This window comes from Mauremys mutica, chromosome 2, assembly GCF_020497125.1.
Source record: "Mauremys mutica isolate MM-2020 ecotype Southern chromosome 2, ASM2049712v1, whole genome shotgun sequence".
Classification (NCBI taxonomy): Eukaryota; Metazoa; Chordata; order Testudines; family Geoemydidae; genus Mauremys; species Mauremys mutica.
The window spans coordinates 164,514,864-164,534,090 of record NC_059073.1 but is presented as its reverse complement, the minus strand read 5'-3'; the positions used below and the strand labels follow the sequence as shown (position 1 = coordinate 164,534,090).

At 47.3% G+C, this 19,227-nt stretch overlaps 1 protein-coding gene across 2 annotated transcripts in view; it reads right to left on the bottom strand.

Moving 5' to 3' along the window:
* The window catches only part of SEMA5A (semaphorin 5A), a 668,529-nt gene that overhangs the window by 141,927 nt on the left and 507,375 nt on the right, over positions 1–19,227 (bottom strand). For both annotated transcript variants that reach the window (XM_045005697.1, XM_045005698.1), the window contains 2 exons: positions 18,061–18,242; positions 7,356–7,499 (listed from right to left, as the gene is read on the bottom strand). In XM_045005697.1, the coding sequence (XP_044861632.1) occupies positions 7,356–7,499; positions 18,061–18,242 (326 nt within the window). The remainder of the gene's footprint in view (positions 1–7,355; positions 7,500–18,060; positions 18,243–19,227) is intronic.

The following is a 19,227-nucleotide window of genomic DNA, read 5'->3' as shown; positions in this document are numbered from 1 at the left end:
CTTGTTCTATACCTACTATGTCATTTTTTAAAGGAAGTCATTGATACTAAATGCATTTAGTAAAAATATCATTGACAACAACATCCATATTATTCTCTTTTCTTAATGGAACCAAACCCCTTATTCACCATTCATTTATTCCTTCATTTTTTACCAAGATTGAGCAGATGTTTCTGTTGACATGTCCATGCCGATGCTTAGATATTTGTCCTGACAGTTTAATAATCCAGAATCCAGTGTATACTAGTGAGTTAAATGATTCTTTTCTAATGTTTATTACCTTGCACTTGTGTACAGGCTGTTTGATTATCAAGTTTTTAACTCCACGCTCACCACTGTTTTCCTGAACCGAGGGGAGCTGAAACCTATGGATCTAAGCATGATGTGGGGTGAGCCGACTCTGCAGCATACTCATCCCTATCTCTCCAAACCCCTCCATAGTGATTCCGATCCATAGGTGTGGGCAGGGAGGGGAAGGTGGCCAAAGCTTTGTCAGATTCTCTTCCTCAAACCTTCATAGAAAAGAGAAGCAAGTTACTGAAGTAACCTGACTGGATTCCTCACCCATGGTGAAGCCTCCTCTCCACTATCCCTAATTTTCTGTGGAGAGTAGTGGTCAGAGATACCTTGTCAACTTGGCTCCTGTAAGAGCTGGGCTATCAAGGGGGCGGCGGGAAAAAGGGGAGATAGTGGAAATGCAGAGAGAGAGATCTGTAGGTTTAATGAGTTGATCCTCCATCTTCTAACACAGGATGGGAGGGGAGAAACCCTTACACACAAGGGAGGAAGGAAGAGGAATAATCATACACTGAAACTTGAACAGTTTCCACGGTCTTCAAAGAAATAGCCCACACAGAGAAAAATGAAGCTGTTTCTGAGGTCCTTCAGGAACTCATCAGGATGCTTCACTCTTCAGTTTTGACGAGAAATAATCTATTGTCAGCAAATGTTGCCACTCCACTACTCTCACTCCTTCTCCATATTGTTCCCAAATACACTGAACAGCAGCTGTACTATTAACTTCTCTATACGCTGAGATTGGCCATGTAATTCTATTCTTAGGGCTCGTCTTCATGTACCACTGTAATGCTGAACATGAAGATGCTCCTATGGTGATGGGAGAGCTTCTCCCATCGGTGTAGTTAATCCACCTGCCCAAAAGGTGATAGCTATATTGAGGGGAGAAGGTCTCCTGTCAACATAGAACCATTTACACAGGGGCAGGGGGTTAGATCAGTATAACTACATCGCTCAGGGGTGTGCATTTTTCACATCCCTGCGTGATGTAGTTATACTGATAGAGGTATGTTGCGTAGACCTGGCCTGAGTTCCTAACTTTTAACCATTTTTTCATTCTTCTGCTTGAGCCCTGGGTCATAAAAGACCCCTGTGCTTAACTTTAAACTGGTAAATAGTCCCATTGATTTGAAGGGATTTCTCACATGCATAAAGTTATGCATGACGTGTGTAAATCTCTGAAGATCAGGGAGTTTGTAAGGTTTCATGGATGTAACTGAGGGGGAAATCTGGCCATATATACTTGAGCAGGATAATTTTTTTTTAAATGAATATTCACTCAGATTTGTAAGTAATTTAGCATCAGCCAAGCTCATGCACCTTTTGTGTTTACTTTCTATGGAATTTTCCACACAATGGAATTTTATGAGCACAAAAGTTCATAGAAAACCTGCTTCAAATTTGTTTGCAAATACTTGTGGAAACTGAGTTTTGTATTTACATGCATAAGTATTTGAAGCTGAAGTGAATGTGTATTTGTACAGTCAGGATACAGAAACAATACTCTGTGAAATATCTGATGAACTACAACTAGCTAACACTCTTGGATATTGAATTCAGACGTGCAACTGGTCATAATGAAGCAATATAGTTAAAAATGCATCGAAAATTTGTTACATAATTTCAGTGAATAAACCTGAGGAAATCACAATCTCCTTGCTGTTGTTCTGGAAGAAGGAAAAGAAGTTACACTTTCTTAGTAAATTGTTAGTTGTGAATTATTGGCTCAGCACTACTAAATATATGGGCCTGATCTAACAATGCATTACTCCAGTTTTATACAGGTGTAACTCATTTGGTACTGGAGTTAAGCAGTGGTAAATCCAGCCCATTATATCCACTGATTCTCCTGTATTCACTGTTTTGCCAGCTCAACAAATTCTAAGATACAAGAAAAGCAGTTTTACTTTTACAAAACCTAACACTGATTTCCCCTTAGTATACTTTGCTCTTTAAGATGCAATCTAAAATGATTTCCTCAATTACTTTTCTGGTACCAAGGTGGTCCTGGGGAATGAAGTGAGGTTGTACTTCAGTTGTCTGGAAAAGCAGCTTTATAAATGATGTTACACTTTTTTTTAAGTAACTCAACTACTTCAATCTTTTGAACCTTCACAGCTCTTCAATACCACCATCTGGTCCTTGCAATTTATTATTATTTATTTTCTGAAGTTATTCCATATATCATTGTCTTTTTTTACAACTTGCTTTTCTAGGGTACCCACTGTCTCAATAGTGAGCATTTGATTTCTGATTCACTGAAATGATTTCTTATTTTCTATACTGTGACGGGGTTTATGGACTGCACACTGGGCCAGTGGGACTGACCAATCATTGTGGGCTCAGGAGACCACGCCCCCTCTCTCCTGCTGTGTATGTTCTAGGTGGAAAGGACAGATAAAAGGAGACAACTCAGCTCAGTAGGGACTGGCTGAAGAGGAGGAAGGACATGTGCTGCAGGCTCCTGCAGAGGAACCATCGACTCTCCAGACTACTGAGGCCATGGACCTGGACAACGCTGTGGAGGAACAACCAACTGTGGAAACTGATGGGAACGCCAAGACATTGCTAGCCAAGGAGATGCTCAAGATGGGCTTTATGGTAGGAAGAGGTGATGTGTTGGGGGTGCCTGCAGGGCCAAGTGCCCCCACCAGCAAACTTCCCAGGTGGGGAGTGGAAGGGGCAGGGCCAGAACCTCTTCCAGCCATGCTGGGATGCTGCCTGGTACAGCACAGCAGCTGCCTGGGAGAGCACCTGGCAGCAGCAGCAGCGGGCTAACCCCCGTCCTGGGATTGGCTTCCACGGACAGCGGCCAAATGCGCTGGAGCCTCCTCCCCGCAGCATGTTCGGCCCCTGTCCCCAGAAGTAGAGCCTGGGCAGGGAGTGTGCTGCCACTGCCGCCCCTCTCAAACCAGGCTCTCTTCCAGGAAGCTGGCTATGCTGCAAACAGCAGCAACCGGGAGCAGCTCCATCCCACTCTCCACCCGGGCCTGGTTTCCAGGGAGAGCAGCTGAACATGCGGGAACAGGGGGAGCCGGTGGCAGTGAGAGGATAGAGCCCCTCTCCCCCACGCAGGTAATGTAGGGTGGGGAGGGGGCAGGGAGAGCAAAGGGGGAGGAGACACATGGGTAGGTGACATGTCATCCCCTTAAGGGAGGCACCAGTTGTCTAATAGGGAACATAGAATCATAGAATCTCAGGGTTGGAAGGGACCTCAGGAGGTCATCTAGTCCAACCCCCTGCTCAAAGCAGGACCAAACCCAACTAAATCATCCCAGCCAGGGCTTTGTCAAGCCTGACTTTAAAAACCTCTAAGGAAGGAGATTCCACCACCTCCCTAGGTAATCCATTCCAGTTCTTCACCACACTACTAGTGAAAAAGTTTTTCCTAATATCCAACCTAAACCTCCCCCTCTGCAACTTGAGACCATTACTCCTTGTTCTGTCATCTTCTACCACTGAGAACAGTCTAGATCCATCTGCTTTGGAACCCCCTTTCAGGTAGTTGAAAGCAGCTATCAAATCCCCCCTCATTCTTCTCTTCTGCAGGCTAAACAATCCCAGTTCCCTCAGCCTCTCCTCATAAGTCATGTGTTCCAGCCCCCTAACCATTTTTGTTGCCCTCCGCTGGACTCTCTCCAATTTATCCACATCCTTCTTGTAGTGTGGGGCCCAAAACTGGACACAGTACTCCAGATGAGGCCTCACCAGTGCTGAATAGAGGGGAATGATCACATCCCTCGATCTGCTGGAAATGCCCCTACTTATACAACCCAAAATGCCATTAGCCTTCTTGGCAACAAGGGCACACTGTCGACTCATATTCAGCTTTTCGTCCACCGTAACCCCTAGGTCCCTTTCTGCAGAACTGCTGCCCAGCTATTCGGTCCCTAGTCTGTAGCAGTGCATGGGATTCTTCCATCCTAAGTGCAGGACTCTGCACTTGTCCTTGTTGAACCTCATCATATTTCTTTTGGCCCAATCCTCTAATTTGTCTAGGTCCCTCTGTATCCTATCCCTACCCTCCAGCGTATAAACCACTCCTCCCAGTTTAGTGTCATCTGCAAACTTGCTAAGGGTGCAGTCCACACCATCCTCCAGATCATTAATGAAGATATTGAATAAAACCGGCCCCAGCACCGACCCTTGGGGCACCCCACTTGATACCGGCTGCCAACTAGACATGGAACCATTGATCAATACCCGTTGAGCCCGACCATCTAGCCAGTTTTCTATCCACCTTACCGTCCATTCATCCAGCCCAGACTTCTTTAACTTGCTGGCAAGAATACTGTGGGAGACTGTATCAAAAGCTTTGCTAAAGTCCAGAAATAGCACATCCACTGCTTTCCCCTCATCCACAGAGCCGGTTATCTCATCATAGAAGGCAATTAGGTTAGTGACTTGCCCTTGGTGAATCCATGCTGACTGTTCCTGATCACTTTCCCCTCCTTTAAGTGGTTCAGGATTGATTCCTTGAGGACCTGTTCCATGATTTTTCCAGGGACTGAGGTGAGACTGACTGGCCTGTAGTTCCCTGGATCTTCCTTCTTCCCTTTTTCAACGATGGGCACTACATTAGCTTTTTTCCAGTCGTCCGGGACCTCCCCCTGTCACCATGATTTTTCAAAGATAATGGCCAATGGCTCTGCAATCTCATCGGCCAACTCCTTTAGCACCCTCGGATGCAGCGCATCCGGCCCCATGGACTTGTGCTTGTCCAGCTTTCCTAAATAGTCCCGAACTACTTCTTTCTCCACAGAGAGCTGGTCACCTCCTCCCCATGCCGTGCTGCAGAGTGCAGCTGTCTGGGAACTGACCTTGTCTGTGAAGACAGAGGCAAAAAAAGCATTGAGTACACTAGCTTTCTCCACATCCCTCCCTCATTCAGCAAGGGGCCCACACTTTCCTTGATTTTCTTCCTGTTGCTAACATACCTAAAGAAACCCTTCTTGTTACTCCTAACATCTCCGGCTAGCTGCAACTCCAAGTGTGATTTGGCCTTCCTAATTTCACTCCTGCATGCCTGAGCAATACTTTTATACTCCTCCCTGGTTATTTGTCCAATCTTCCACTTCTTGTAAGCTGTTTTTTTGTGTTTAAGACGAGCAAGGAGTGGGTCCGGGTTTCCCTCCCACTGCCCTACACTTGCCACTAGATGTGACTACCAGGGACTCTTGATATACACTGTCTATTTGCTCTGCCTCGCCCAGAGGATTAGGGCCCCCAAACTGCTATTGATTGTCCCAGCCAGAAGGCCCAGGGACCACAGACTGACTGCTTTCTCTGCTCTATCCATGGGTCCTGAGTTCCTGATTGTGACAGCCTGACTGAGCACGGATTCTCGATGACTCTGTGATAAGGTGTATCAACCATGCACTGTGTAAATGAGGGCGGCCCATGTTGGACATGCCAAGCCCCTGTGATATATACCTGTCAATATTTGTTCTTTAAAGTGTCTATCCTTTAATCCATTTTACAATTATAATACAAAAAATGACACAATACTTAACCAAAACTCACCCTATGAATTTTACTCAAATCTCAACTCCTTTTTAATATAAACTCACTCAGATTCTCTTTTGCACTGTACTGACCAGTCATCGCAACAAAACTGATAACTGGTGTTAAGGCTGAGAGAGAGCTATGAGATTTTAGTTAAAGTTCCATATTTCCTGGGGGCAGCTTTTTACTTGGATAACCTATCTGCTGAGAGTATATCACAGCATATCAAAATCTTGGTCTTTTGACCAGAGAATAGTATATATGCATTGCTCTGAAACAGCCAGAAGTGTGCACATTTTCTATGACACTCGCCCTTTAAATTTTGTGTTACATGGGCACAGTCCTAGAATTTCTATGAAAACAGCAGTGTGGCGTGCAACACTGGCCCATTGGAATGACTTGTTAACATGAAACGATAAAGTTGCTAATCTAATTTTTCTCATTATCTTTATCACTGGAAAGATGCAGATTTAGTGAAAAAAAATCAGTGATCTGTTTTCCCCTGGTTCCGTGAATGTACCTTACAGGAACATTAATACAAATTTAAAATGTGCATCCAAGAAAAAATAGATCCTTATACATTTTTTGGAACTGATGGCTCATGTACTCAGAATTTTAAACACTATTACATGACAAAGCCCTGGCTGGGATGATTTAGTTGGGTTTGGTCCTGCTTTGAGCAGGGGGTTGGACTAGATGACCTCCTGAGGTCCCTTCCAACCCTGAGATTCTATGATTCTATGATTGTATCGCAGCTTGCTATTTCTTCTGAAGCTGACAGGATGCCCCTGGAAACAAGATAATACATCTCAATGCAGTAGTCTGTCTAAATATATATATATAATGAATGTTTAATTTCTTTGTTGGGATTCATGGAAGGTAATAATAAATTGGAGTCTCTTAGATGTGTGAGTGATGGAATCAAAGACCAAACTGTACATTTTGAGATAGTATGACAAAACATCTAGTACTGGGGGAAGCAACGAACTGTGAAATAAAAGACCAAGTTAAAAGCTGACTTGAACTGTTGAGAGGTTAATATACACACAAACAATTTTAGCTGTACTTACTAAAGAACATAAATATACACCATACTGGAATAAAATATTAGATACAAACAAAACCCTTAAAACTTTCCCACTTGCTGTATTGATGCTTAATTTTATTTAAGATATAAAAATTGAACTTAGTCCACCAGTAATGAAGTGCTGTGATCTAACAACACTTTACTGCAGAGTTTGAGTCTGGTCAAGTTGCAATTCAAACACAGTACAATCAATTTCCAGATTATGAAGGGATAGTAGAGAGGAGTGCCTCAACACAATCAGCTGACTGGCATTGCTGGGAGCTCAGCTTGTTCGGGAAGAATTCAGCTAAGTGAAAACTGAATGCACAGCTGAAGTCCATATCCTTGTTAATAGTAATTGTAGTAAGATATTGTAGTGGAAATTTAAAAGAAAAGAAAGAGAAAGCAGGTAAAAGAGAAAAATGTAACATGAAAATGAACCTGAATGGAAAAAATTAAAACAGGCAGTGGAGAAAAGATAACTCACCTCTCCTCACGGTTCTGTCCCACACACACACGGCCCCCGTGCCGAGGAGTTGGATTGCTGCATGAACGCTGGCGGACTTGAAAACCAATTCCACAGGTGGTACTGCAGGGTGACCAGGAAGTCCATGGAGTCCAGCCCCCATTTCTAGTAGAATAAGAAGCCTTGGCTCTATCATCTGTTATAATATACAGTGAGCAGCTACATGGGTGTAACTGAGAACAGAATTTGGCCCATTAATATCTGCAGAGATAATTAATTCTGCATGGAGTTAAACTTCCAGAAGAACACTTGGTGGAAAAAAAGATACTTGTTTTTGCCATTGTTTCGATCTGGTCTATATGATATATTACTGCTAAAATGGGCCCAATGACCAAACAAATATAAAACCCATACAAGTCCTTGTAATCTGACTATGTAAGAAGGTATGAAACATAGAATTTAAGGCCAGAAGGGACCACCAGATCATCTAGTCTGACCTCCTGTATCTGACACGTCTCCAACACCATCGAGCAGCTGACACAACTGAAAACAGACCAAAATATCATAGGCTACAAGAAGCTAGACTATTATGTGCCATAGGCCAAAAATGGGAGGGACCAAGGTGCACCAGTGCCCGAGACCCCATAATAGCAGGGAAATGATTAAGTGAGATATACCCAGATAATCCTGGCAAGTGACCCACCCACTGCAGAGGAAGGCAAAAACCTCTCAAGGATGCTGCCAATCTGACCTGGGGAAAAATTCCTTCCCACTGCATATATGGTGATCAGTTAGACCCTCAGCATGTAAGCAAGAGCTAGCCAGCCAAGCACCTGAAACAGAAAATGCTCAGTGATACCTCAGAGCCTTTGCCCACCCCACTGAATTTCCAACTGAGGGCATCCCTGATGGTTCAAAGTAAGGAGATTAAAAGAACAAAACAAAATACATGGGGGAGGGACAAACCCTTCCTGATGCCTGCAGGTGACTGGCTGAAACCCTGAAGCGTGAGCTTTTAGGAACATAAGACATAAACCAGAAATGAGACCCTGGGCTTCCCCCGACCATCACAAGCAACCCCATCGACCTGTCAGAAAACTATAAATGCTTTTATTGTGCCTTGGACAATTCTGACAATTGACCACAGGATATTGGAATTTCACTGCAAATACTTCTAGAGATGAATCTCCCCTAAACTGGGACTATGTAATATTACTATTCCCATTGGGTTTAACATATATATTTTGTTTAACCTCTCCAAGTTGTATTATATATTTTAAAAATAACAGGGATGCATCCTTTTTCTGCTAACATTCTTATTAACAGTCCACATCAGAGCAAATCCATGTATACATTGATAATTATTTAGGCTAATGACATGTATTACTCTGTTCAAAGCTCAGTGAAGTATTTTTTTTAAAAAAACCTCACATTTCTAACTTTTAACCAAATTCATTGCCACAATCGCAAATGTTTACTTTAGTTTTTATAAAATAAAATGACATATGTTGTTTACTAATACACGTTATAGGGCAGGAAGACAATCTGACATTCTCCTATATTATTTCAGAACCCAAAACACTAATAACAGAAAATAGAATTTAATTCTCCTCAGTTAATTTATTCTGGATACATTTACTATTTAAATTCCCACATCAACCTTTTGGAGAGAATTTTGAATTACATATTGCTCAAGTAATTTAAAGCAGCAGTTCTCAAGCTGTGGGTTGGGACCCCAAAGTGGGTCGCAACCCTATTTTAATGGGGTTGCCAGGGTTAACTTTAGACTTGCTGGGGCCTGGGGCCGAAGCCAAAGCCCGAGCCCCACCACCTGGGGCCAAAGCCCAAACTCAAGCTCCACTGCCCAGGACCAAAGCCGAAGGGCTCCAGCCCTGGGCAACAGGGCTCAGGTTACAGGCCCTCTGTCTGGGGCTGAAGCCCTTGAGATTTGGCTTTGCCCCCGCTCCCCACCTACCCAAGGCAATGGGGCTCAGGCTTTGTCTCCCTTCCCCCTCCCCCCGCATCACGGGTGGTGGGGCTGGGGCAGGCTCAGGCTTCGGTCCCCTCTCCTGAGGTCATGTAGTAATTTTTGTTGTCAGAAGGGGGCTGCGGTGCAATGAAGTTTGAGAGCTGCTGGGTTAGAGAGTCTGTATTATTTATAGCATGTCTTTTAAGGAAGATTAAAAACTTCAAGTTCATGCCCTTCCTTTTCTGTAATAAATAAATAAATAAATAAATACATAAAGGAAAAAGAAAAAAAATCAAGTTCCAAGAGAAGTAAGATTTCAAGAGGAGACAATTACATGAGCTCAGAATTCCACAAAATCCTCAAATACGGTAACAATACCTTACGGGTAAGAGTACCAAAAGGTGCTGATAGAGCTAACAGAATCAATATGGATTTCTTATACTTGTAAATCCCTAGAAGGCACAGTCATGTTCCCATTAAAGTCAGTGGCTAACTCCTGTTGACTTTAATATGAACAGTATCATGCCAAATGTCTGGAATGAAATTTTAAACCCTAAAGAAATCAATGAATTATAGCAGTTCCCATCGGGTTCCTTCACACCTGAAAATTGCTAGTAAAGATAAGAAATTCAACAAAAATCAATGTTATGCTCTTGAGATTTCATTATAAACATTTTAAAAGAATACTAAGGTAAATATAATACAAAATGTCTTACTCTATTGGGAAATGATTCAAAAATTAAAAAGCTCAACTGGTTCAATAATACAAGAGGATAAAAATGTTTAACTTGTCAGATCATTTCAATAGTTGGCCAAAAAGTGCAGTTTTAACTTTTACTAATGGTTTATTGCTATTTGAGCATGGCATGAATCTTCCCTTGTTTTAGTGGACCCATAATTTGACACTACAGAAAATGGCTGCCTGAAAAATATCATAGTTCACAGCTACTGACTTTGGACAGAAAAACAGGGTAGATTACTGTAAGGATTAGGATCAATGGCATGATTTTCAGATGTATTAAAATCAATGGGAGCTTTGGGTGCCCAGTACAGTACCTCTGAAAATCAATTATTAGTATGAGTGGTTATACAAATGAGATGATGTAATGTTAGCAGGGGAGTGACTATGATAATAGCTGTGGTGAGCCTCTGAGCATTTCTCTAAATCCATCTAAGCCTTCAGGCCCAGCTTTTTAAAGGCGTTTAGGCATTGCTGCACTCAGTGCTGCAATGCCCATTTGATTTAAGAGCCTAAGTCTCATTTTAAAAGGGCACTGAGAAGCCAAAATCCCATTGACTGTCTAAGTGCCTAAATCTCTTTTTAAAATGAAATTTTGGCTCCTCAATCAGTGAGACACTGCAGGAGTGAGTGCAGCAATGCCTAAACACCTCTAAATACCTTTCAAAATGTGGGCATTAAAGTCTATACTTCGGGAACAATAGATACCTACTAACTCTTGTTCAAATATTTAGCATCATATAGTATCCTTATCCTCTATTCTGCTCACAATTCTCTACTCTACAGTCAACTGTAAGCACCGTATTGATTTTTCTTATCTATTTACACCCATTCATTATTGCATTTTATATCAGCTGGAATTATTTTGTTTACCATTACATGCAGGATAATAACTGTTCTGATTCATGCAAAAATATCATGAGGTGATTTGGAAGTTAAAGTATTTGCTACTGGTGTAGCATAAGTAATGGACTAGAGAAAGTGATAAAAGAAGGAAAAGATGGTTACTCACCGTTGTAACTGTTGTTCTTCGAGATGTGTTGCTCCTATCCATTCCAGTTAGGTGTGCGCGCCGCACGTGCACAGCTCTTCGGAAGATTTTTACCCTAGCAACTCCGGCAGGTCGGCCGGGCGCCCCCTGGAGTGGCGCCGCTATAGCGCTAGATATATACCCCCAGCCGACCCGTCCGCTCCTCAGTTCCTTCTTGCCGGCTATTCCGACAGTGGGGAAGGAGGGCGGGTCTGGAATGGATAGGAGCAACACATCTTGAAGAACAACAGTTAAAACGGTGAGTAACCGTCTTTTCTTCTTCGAGTGATTGCTCCTATGCATTCCAGTTAGGTGATTCCCAAGCCTTACCTAGGCGGTGGGGTCAGAGTGAGACGTGGCAGAGTGTAAGACTGCTGAGCCGAAGGCTGCATCGTCTCTAGATTGTTGCACCAACGCGTAGTGGGAAGCGAAGGTGTGGACAGAAGACCAAGTGGCCGCTCTACAGATGTCCTGGATGGGGACATGAGCTAGGAAGGCGGCAGACGAGGCTTGCGCTCTCATAGAATGAGCGGTGAGGCGGCTAGCTGGCACACGAGCAAGCTCGTAACATGTCCGGATACATGATGTTACCCAGGAGGAAATCCTCTGAGAGGAAACCGGCTTGCCTTTCATGCGATCAGCAACCGCTACGAATAGCTGGGGCGAACGCCGGAAGGGTTTTGTCCGCTCTATGTAAAATACGAGGGCCCTGCGGACGTCAAGGGTGTGAAGCTGTTGTTCACGACTTGAGGCGTGCGGCTTCAGGAAAAAGACCGGGAGGAAAATGTCCTGGTTCAAATGGAAGGCCGACACCACCTTAGGGAGGAAGGTTGGGTGTGGCCGAAGCTGTACCTTGTCCGCATGGAAGATGGTATACGGCGGACCAGCCGTTAGGGCGTGCAGCTCGGAAACTCGTCTTGCTGATGTTATAGCAACGAGAAAGGCCATTTTCCATGATAAATAAAGAAGGGAACATGTGGCTAAGGGCTCAAATGGGGCTCCCATAAGCTTAGCGAGAACTAAGTTCAAATCCCAAGAGGGTGTAGGATGCCGTATCGGCGGGTACAAGCGATCTAGTCCCTTAAGGAAGCGGGAAACCATCTGGTTGGAAAAGATGGACCGTTCTCCTACGCCAGGTCGAAAGGCAGAAATTGCCGCCAGGTGCACCTTCAAGGAGGAAACCGCGAGGCCTTGCTCCTTGAGAGACCAGAGGTAGTCCAGGATCGTAGGAATAGGAACTGTGAAAGGATTGAGACCCTTCTGGTCGCACCAGAGTGCGAAACGCTTCCACTTCGCTAGGTAGGTCGCTCGAGTGGAAGGCTTCCTGCTTTCCATCAGGACTTGTTGCACCGCCACAGAGCAGTCACATTCCGCTCGGGTCAGCCACATAGGAACCAAGCTGTAAGAAGGAGAGACTGCAGGTCCGGGTGGCGAAGCCTGCCGAAGTCCTGTGTTATCAGGTCCGGCCATAATGGGAGGGGAATGGGATCCCATACCGAGAGCTCGAGCAGCAGGGTGTACCAGTGCTGTCTCGGCCAGGCCGGAGCGATGAGTATGAGGCAGGCCCTGTCCCTCCGGAGCTTGAGTAGCACGCGGTGCACGAGGGGAAACGGAGGGAAGGCATATAACAGGTGACCCGTCCAGGGGCGCAGAAATGCGTCCGATAGGGAGCCGTGGGAGCGACCCTGGTAAGAGCAGAACTGGTGGCATTTCCTGTTCTCTTTGGAGGCAAACAGGTCTATCTGGGGAAACCCCCACCTTTGGAAAATTGTGTGCACCACATCGGGACGAAGGGACCACTCGTGGGAGAGGAATGACCTGCTGAGATGGTCGGCCAGCGTGTTCTGCACTCCTGGAAGAAACGACGCTACCAGGTGAATAGAGTGGGTTATGCAGAAGTCCCAAAGGAGCATCGCTTCCGTGCAAAGCAGGGAGGAGCAAGCCCCGCCCTGTCTGTTGACGTAAAACATCGCCGTCGTGTTGTCCGTGAAAACAGCCACACAGCGCCCTTGGAGATGGGCGTGGAAGGTTTGACACGCCAAGCGGATCGCCCGCAGCTCCCTGACATTGATATGGAGGGAGAGCTCTCGGGGCGACCAGAGACCCTGGGTGTGTAGGTCGCCGAGGTGTGTCCCCCACCCCAATGCCGAGGCATCCGTAGTCAGGGTGACCGACGGGCGAGGAGGGTGGAATGGGACTCCGGCACACAGGACCTCTGGGTCCAGCCACCAGTTGAGCGAATCGAGGGTCGGTTTCGTGACTGTGACTACCATGTCTATGGAGTCGCGGTGCGGGCGGTACACCGACGCAAGCCAAGTTTGAAATGTGCGAAGACGCAGCCTCGCGTACATGGTCACGAACGTGCATGACGCCATGTGGCCCAGGAGTCGGAGGCAGGACCGCACCTTTGTTGTGGGAAAGGATTGTAGGTCCCGGACGAAGGAAACCATAGTCTGGTGCCGAGGTCGAGGGAGGCAGGCCCTGGCCAAATTGGAATCCAGGACCGCTCCGATGAACTCCACCCTCTGTGATGGAGCTAAAGCGGACTTCTTGGTGTTTATCAAAAGTCCTAGGCGCTGAAACAGGGCTAGGAACTCGGCCAGTTGACTTGCTACCAGTTGGCGGGATGGTCCGCGGACCAGCCAGTCGTCGAGATACGGGTACACATGTATGCGACGACGGCGGAGGGCTGCGGCAACCACTGCCATTCACTTGGTGAAGACCCTCGGCGCGATGGAGAGGCCGAAGGGTAGCACCGTAAACTGGTAGTGCATGTTGTTGACGACAAAACGCAGGTAGCGTCGATGAGGAGGGTAAATCGCGATATGGAAATACGCGTCCTTCATGTCGAGGGCGGCAAACCAGTCTCCCGGATCCAGGGAAGGAATAATGGTCCCCAGGGTTACCATGCGAAACTTGAGCTTGAGTAGGTATCTGTTGAGCTCTCGGAGGTCTAGTATAGGTCGTAGACCTCCCTTCGCCTTGGGGATTAGGAAATATCGGGAATAAAATCCCCTGCCTCGCATGCCGTTCGGCACCTCCTCTATGGCACCCAAACTCAACAGAGTCTCAACCTCTTGCAAGAGGAATTGCTCGTGAGAGGGGTCCCTGAAGAGGGATGGGGAGGGTGGGTGGGAGGGAGGGGGCGAAACAAACTGAAGGCGGTAACCATACTCCACCGTGCGAAGTACCCAGTTGTCCGTTGTTATCTGGGACCACGCCGGGAGGAAGTGGGACAGACGGTCGAAAAATAATGGGATAGGATCCGGTGAATTCACTGATGGGCTGTCCTCGGGCGTCCCATCAAAAGGCTTGCTTTGGCCCCTGAGGGGCTTGGAGGGCACTTGGGACTGATTACCCTGGTTGCCTGACGGTCTACGGCGGTTCACCCTGCCTCTGCGCCTATTATCAAGCCGTGGCCTGACCTGATTAAACTGGCGGTACGGCTGTTGCCGGAAGGCCCTCCGCTGGGTAGCCGGCGTGTGCATGCCCAGGGTGCGGATGGCGACTCGGCCATCTTTGAGAGTCTGAAGCCTCGAGTCCGTTTTCTCAGAGAAGAGGCCCTTGGTGTTGAATGGTAGGTCCTGAATAGTGTGCTGGACCTCGGGCGGCAAGGTGGAGGCCTGCAGCCAGGAGATTCTCCGCATGGTCACTCCCGAGGCCAGAGTTCTCGCTCCTGAGTCTGCTGAGTCCAGAGAGGCCTGGAGGGATGACCGGGAGGCTTTCTTGCCCTCTTCAATAAGGGCTGAGAATTCAGGTCAGGAGTCTGTTGGTACCAGCTCCGTAAACTTTGAGAGTGATACCAAGGTATCGTAAGTGTAGCGACCGAGGAGAGCCAGTTGATTGGCAATCCTTAGCTGGAGGCCACCGGCCAAATAGACCTTTCGGCCCAACAGATCCATCCTCCGCGCTTCTTTTGATTTTGGTGCTGGAGCTGGTTGCCCATGCCGCTCCCGGTCATTAACGGACTGCACTACTAAGGAGTCCGGAGCTGGGTGCGTGTATAAATACTCATACCCGTTGGGTGGAACTGAGTATTTCCTTTCCACCCCTTGAGCGGTGGGAGGGATGGAAGCCGGTGACTGCCACACCGTATTGGCATTTCTTTGTATGGTCCGAATGAAGGGCAAGGCCACCCGCGGCGGGGCCTCAGCTCCAATTATGCTGGTCACCGGGTCATCGTCCTCAGCCACCTCCTCGACAGGGAGGTTAATGTTCTGGGCCACCCGTCGAAGCAAGTCCTGGTGGTCAATCGGTCAATCGGTGGAGGGCCCGATGCCGATGCCCCCGCCACCGCCTCATCTGGTGAGGAAGACGATGACAGGCCCTGGGTCAGGGCTTCTGGTGGGGGCTCGTCCATGCGCTGCAAGGCCTCCGTGTCTGTGGGATGCTCTCCCACTACAGGTGGCGGCGGTTCCTCCACCAACTGTGATGGAGGAGGTCCGCTGACCGTGGCTTCTGGTGCCCTGTGATCGGAAGTCCTGGGCCGCTGAGCGAAGGGGACCCCTTGAGCCTCGTGATAGGCCCAGGGGGTCCAGAAGCCCCATTGTTGGGGGCCGTGGTCCTGCCCTTGGGGGTTGGCGCGTAGATCGCCCACACTGCCCGCTTGGGAGGAGACTGATGGCTGGCGGGAAGGCCACGGAGGGGCAGAGGCACTGTGAGACTGTGCCGTCGATGCCGCCGGTCTGTCCCTGGACGGTGCCGGGGAACGGTGCCGGTCGTCGCAGTGCCGGGAGTGAGAACGGGACCATCGACCGTGCCGGTGCCGGGAGGTCGACCGAGATCTCGACTGACGTCGGTGGGAGCGGCTGCGAGATGACCGGTACCGCTCGTGGTACCGGGATCCGGACCTTCGTCGGTACCGACGGTCGGGTGACCGGGACCAGGATCGTCTCCGGGAGTGCGACCGGTACCGCGATGTGGAGCGGTACCAGGACTGTGACCGGCGCCGAGATGGAGAACGGTACCGGGATTGCGACCAGTGCCGGGATCTGGATCGGCGAGAAGGCGAATGTCTCCGGGATCGGGACCGGGACCCCTGGAATGCCTTCTATCCCGTCTGTCAGCGGAAGGAGGCCTCATGATGGCCGGCTTGCCCACTGACTTCACAGCCCGCACCGGCGGTGCCGGGGGCTGGAGACACAGTGGCTCTGTGAGCTCTATCAGCTCTCTCGCCATCAAGAAAGTTTCGGGCATCGACGGGAGAGGCAGCTCGACCATGGTTTGCACCGGGGAGCAGGGTGGTACTGGACTCAACGGCTCTTGCGGTGCCGGAGTCGACGGTACTGTGCACGGTTTGTGCACCACCACAGTCGGTGCCAGGGGTGCCGGCGGTGGCTGGGTGAGCGGTCTCGGTGCAGGAGGCTTGGAGGTCGTCTGCGTCAGCTTACGCTTCCTCGTAGGAGAGAGGGAACGGTGCCGGGACGCCGGTGCCGGCTGTTGTTTTTTCAAAGTCTCGGTACCGGACCGGCTCGGGACCGCTGGTGCGCTCCGCACCGAAGAGGACTGCTGAGCTGCTGGTGTCGGCACCGTAGGGCTAAGTGCCGACTCCATCAAGAGCTGCTTTAACCGAAAGTCTCTCTCTTTCTTTGTCCTCGGCTTAAACGACTTGCAAATAGGGCACTTATCTGCACGATGGGACTCTCCTAAGCAGCACAGGCAGGAGTCGTGAGGGTCTCCAATCGGCATGGGCCGCTGGCAAGCCGAACAGGGCTTAAACCCCGGTGCCTTGGGCATGAGCCCGCACCGGTTCAGGAAAAGAGGGGCTAGCCCCCCCGATTCCCCTGAATCCACTAACAAACTAACTAAACTAACTATTTTAAATAACTATATATACTAAATACAACAAGAACCAGAGATAAGCTAGGGATGTGGAGGTCAAAGGAGCACTCCACTGTTCCAACGGCCGTCACGGGCGGTAAGAAGGAACTGAGGAGCGGACGGGTCGGCTGGGGTATATATCTAGCGCTATAGCGGCGCCACTCCAGGGGGCGCCCGGCCGACCTGCCGGAGTTGCTAGGGTAAAAATCTTCCGAAGAGCCGTGCACGCGCGGCGCACACACCTAACTGGAATGCATAGGAGCAATCACTTGAAGAAGAACTTCTGGAAATGAACAGAACAGACCATTTAACAAGTTACAACTTGAGAGTTAGGTGCAAAAAATGTTTGAAACATGAGTGCCACATCAAATTAGCCCCACTTCCTTCACTATCACCAGTTGTCAGCACAAGTCTGCTAATCCTACACCCTCTAACTTGGCCATGACTATTCAAAACAAACACTTTGTTTCTAAGTTTAGATTGAAAAATGATCTGCTCCAGTATTCTGTCTATGAGGTCAGGTGAGTGCTCTGGGATGGAAAAGTGGCTGTAAGACCAAACTTGGTGGGCCACAGACCAGGATATTATGCTATCAGCACAGGCTACAGTGGACCTACCTCCTCTCCAGTGCAGAGAGACAAGCACCCTCCTTTTGCTCCCCATCCCTAGTGCAGTATTCACAAATTCTGAGAGCTGGTCCAATGGAGGTGGTGCTAAAGGGTAGTGACTCCTGGGACTTGGCCCTCAAAATGTGTTCTTTCTGATAACTGGGCCAGAACTAATGTTTAAAAAAAGCTTCCTGGTCCTGCAAAAGTCTCTCTGTGCCCCAATAAATTACTAAACTCTGGGGCTTTAAACTGTGGGTGTCACCAAATGCATTGATTTCCCCCCTCCCTATATTTCTGTTGTTAATGTTAATTGTGGTCAACTTAAATAGTTTCACAAAACTTGAAGTTAATTTTCCCCACTTGGCCAGTTCTCTCTCCCAGCGAAGTCTGAGAGGCTTATGTCCCATGCTGCTGTGACTATCATCATAAGCAGTTTCATATTCAAGAAGGAATAGGAAGGCTGCGGATAAGGGTTCAAAGAAGTATTACTGAAAATGTGTTTTATTTTTAATACTTTAAAATAAGATACCCTATAGGATCTGTTTGGGTCTTGCGATTACCTGGAGCAGTTGGCAATCTCCATACTTGGTCCTTCGCACTGCCAGCCTCCACACTGAGGTGCTGGACTGTCACACAAGCGAGTTCTGCAGAGGCAGGAGCCAACACTGGTACCATCAGTGTGGGTGCAGGGTTTCCATTGAGACCACACTCCAAAATTCCCATCCACAGTCAAATTCCTGGTCTAGAAGATAAAAAAGCAGAAAGTTGAGGCTTACAGTAAGAAAACTAATCAGAAGTCCCTTTTGATGTAACTTTTTAATTGCACAACATAGTGAAGTCTGAACTTCATCTATTCAAAATTTAGAGCCACCATCAGAGTCATTCTCAAAAGGATCACACCCTTGTAGACTGTAAATCCTTTAGAGCAGGGATTCTCTTTTTTGTGTTTGTACAGAATGGAGCCTCAATCTGACTGGAGCCTTTGGATACTATAAATAATAAATAATAAAAATCCATCATCATCACCCCAATATCACTGGCTCTTTTGGAAACAATTCCTACAGAAATTCAACAGGAATTAGAGCCTCATTCTCTCAATCATCTTCTGACTGAAATTATTTCCCATTTCTCCCAAACTCTGCTGTCACTGATTGCAAAATAGAATATGCAAGAATGTTTGCTGAAACATGACTTTAGATTGAAAGGAGGAAGTAGTAGAGGATAATGGTCAAGGGATAGATTCTAGGTCAAGCCTATGCTAAATCTTAATGATTAGTAGTTTTCTTTGATATTTATAAAAAACACATTTTAATAAAAGAACTATCACTAAAATTCCACTTCCTGGGGAAGCAGAATGTGATTGTAAATATATACATTATATATGGGGGAAAAAAACACAGCTGTAAAAAACAATACAAATGAAAAAGCATAAAACTTTACTTTTAGGACCCTCGCCTTTTCCCTTAAAGTCTATTCCCACTGCCTTCACCTGGAGGATGATCAGGCTCTTTTATGATGTTGAATAATTCTTCCAAAATGCAGTTTAAAAGCTATGTGAATAAGATATCTATAATTATATATTTAAGCAGGAATTAGGGAGGAGGGATAGCTCAGTGGTTTGAGCATTGGCCTACTAAATCCAGGGTTGTGAGTTTAATCCTTGAGGTGGCCCCTCAGGGATCTGGGTCAAAATTCAGTACTTGGTCCTGCCTAATGAAAGCAGGGGG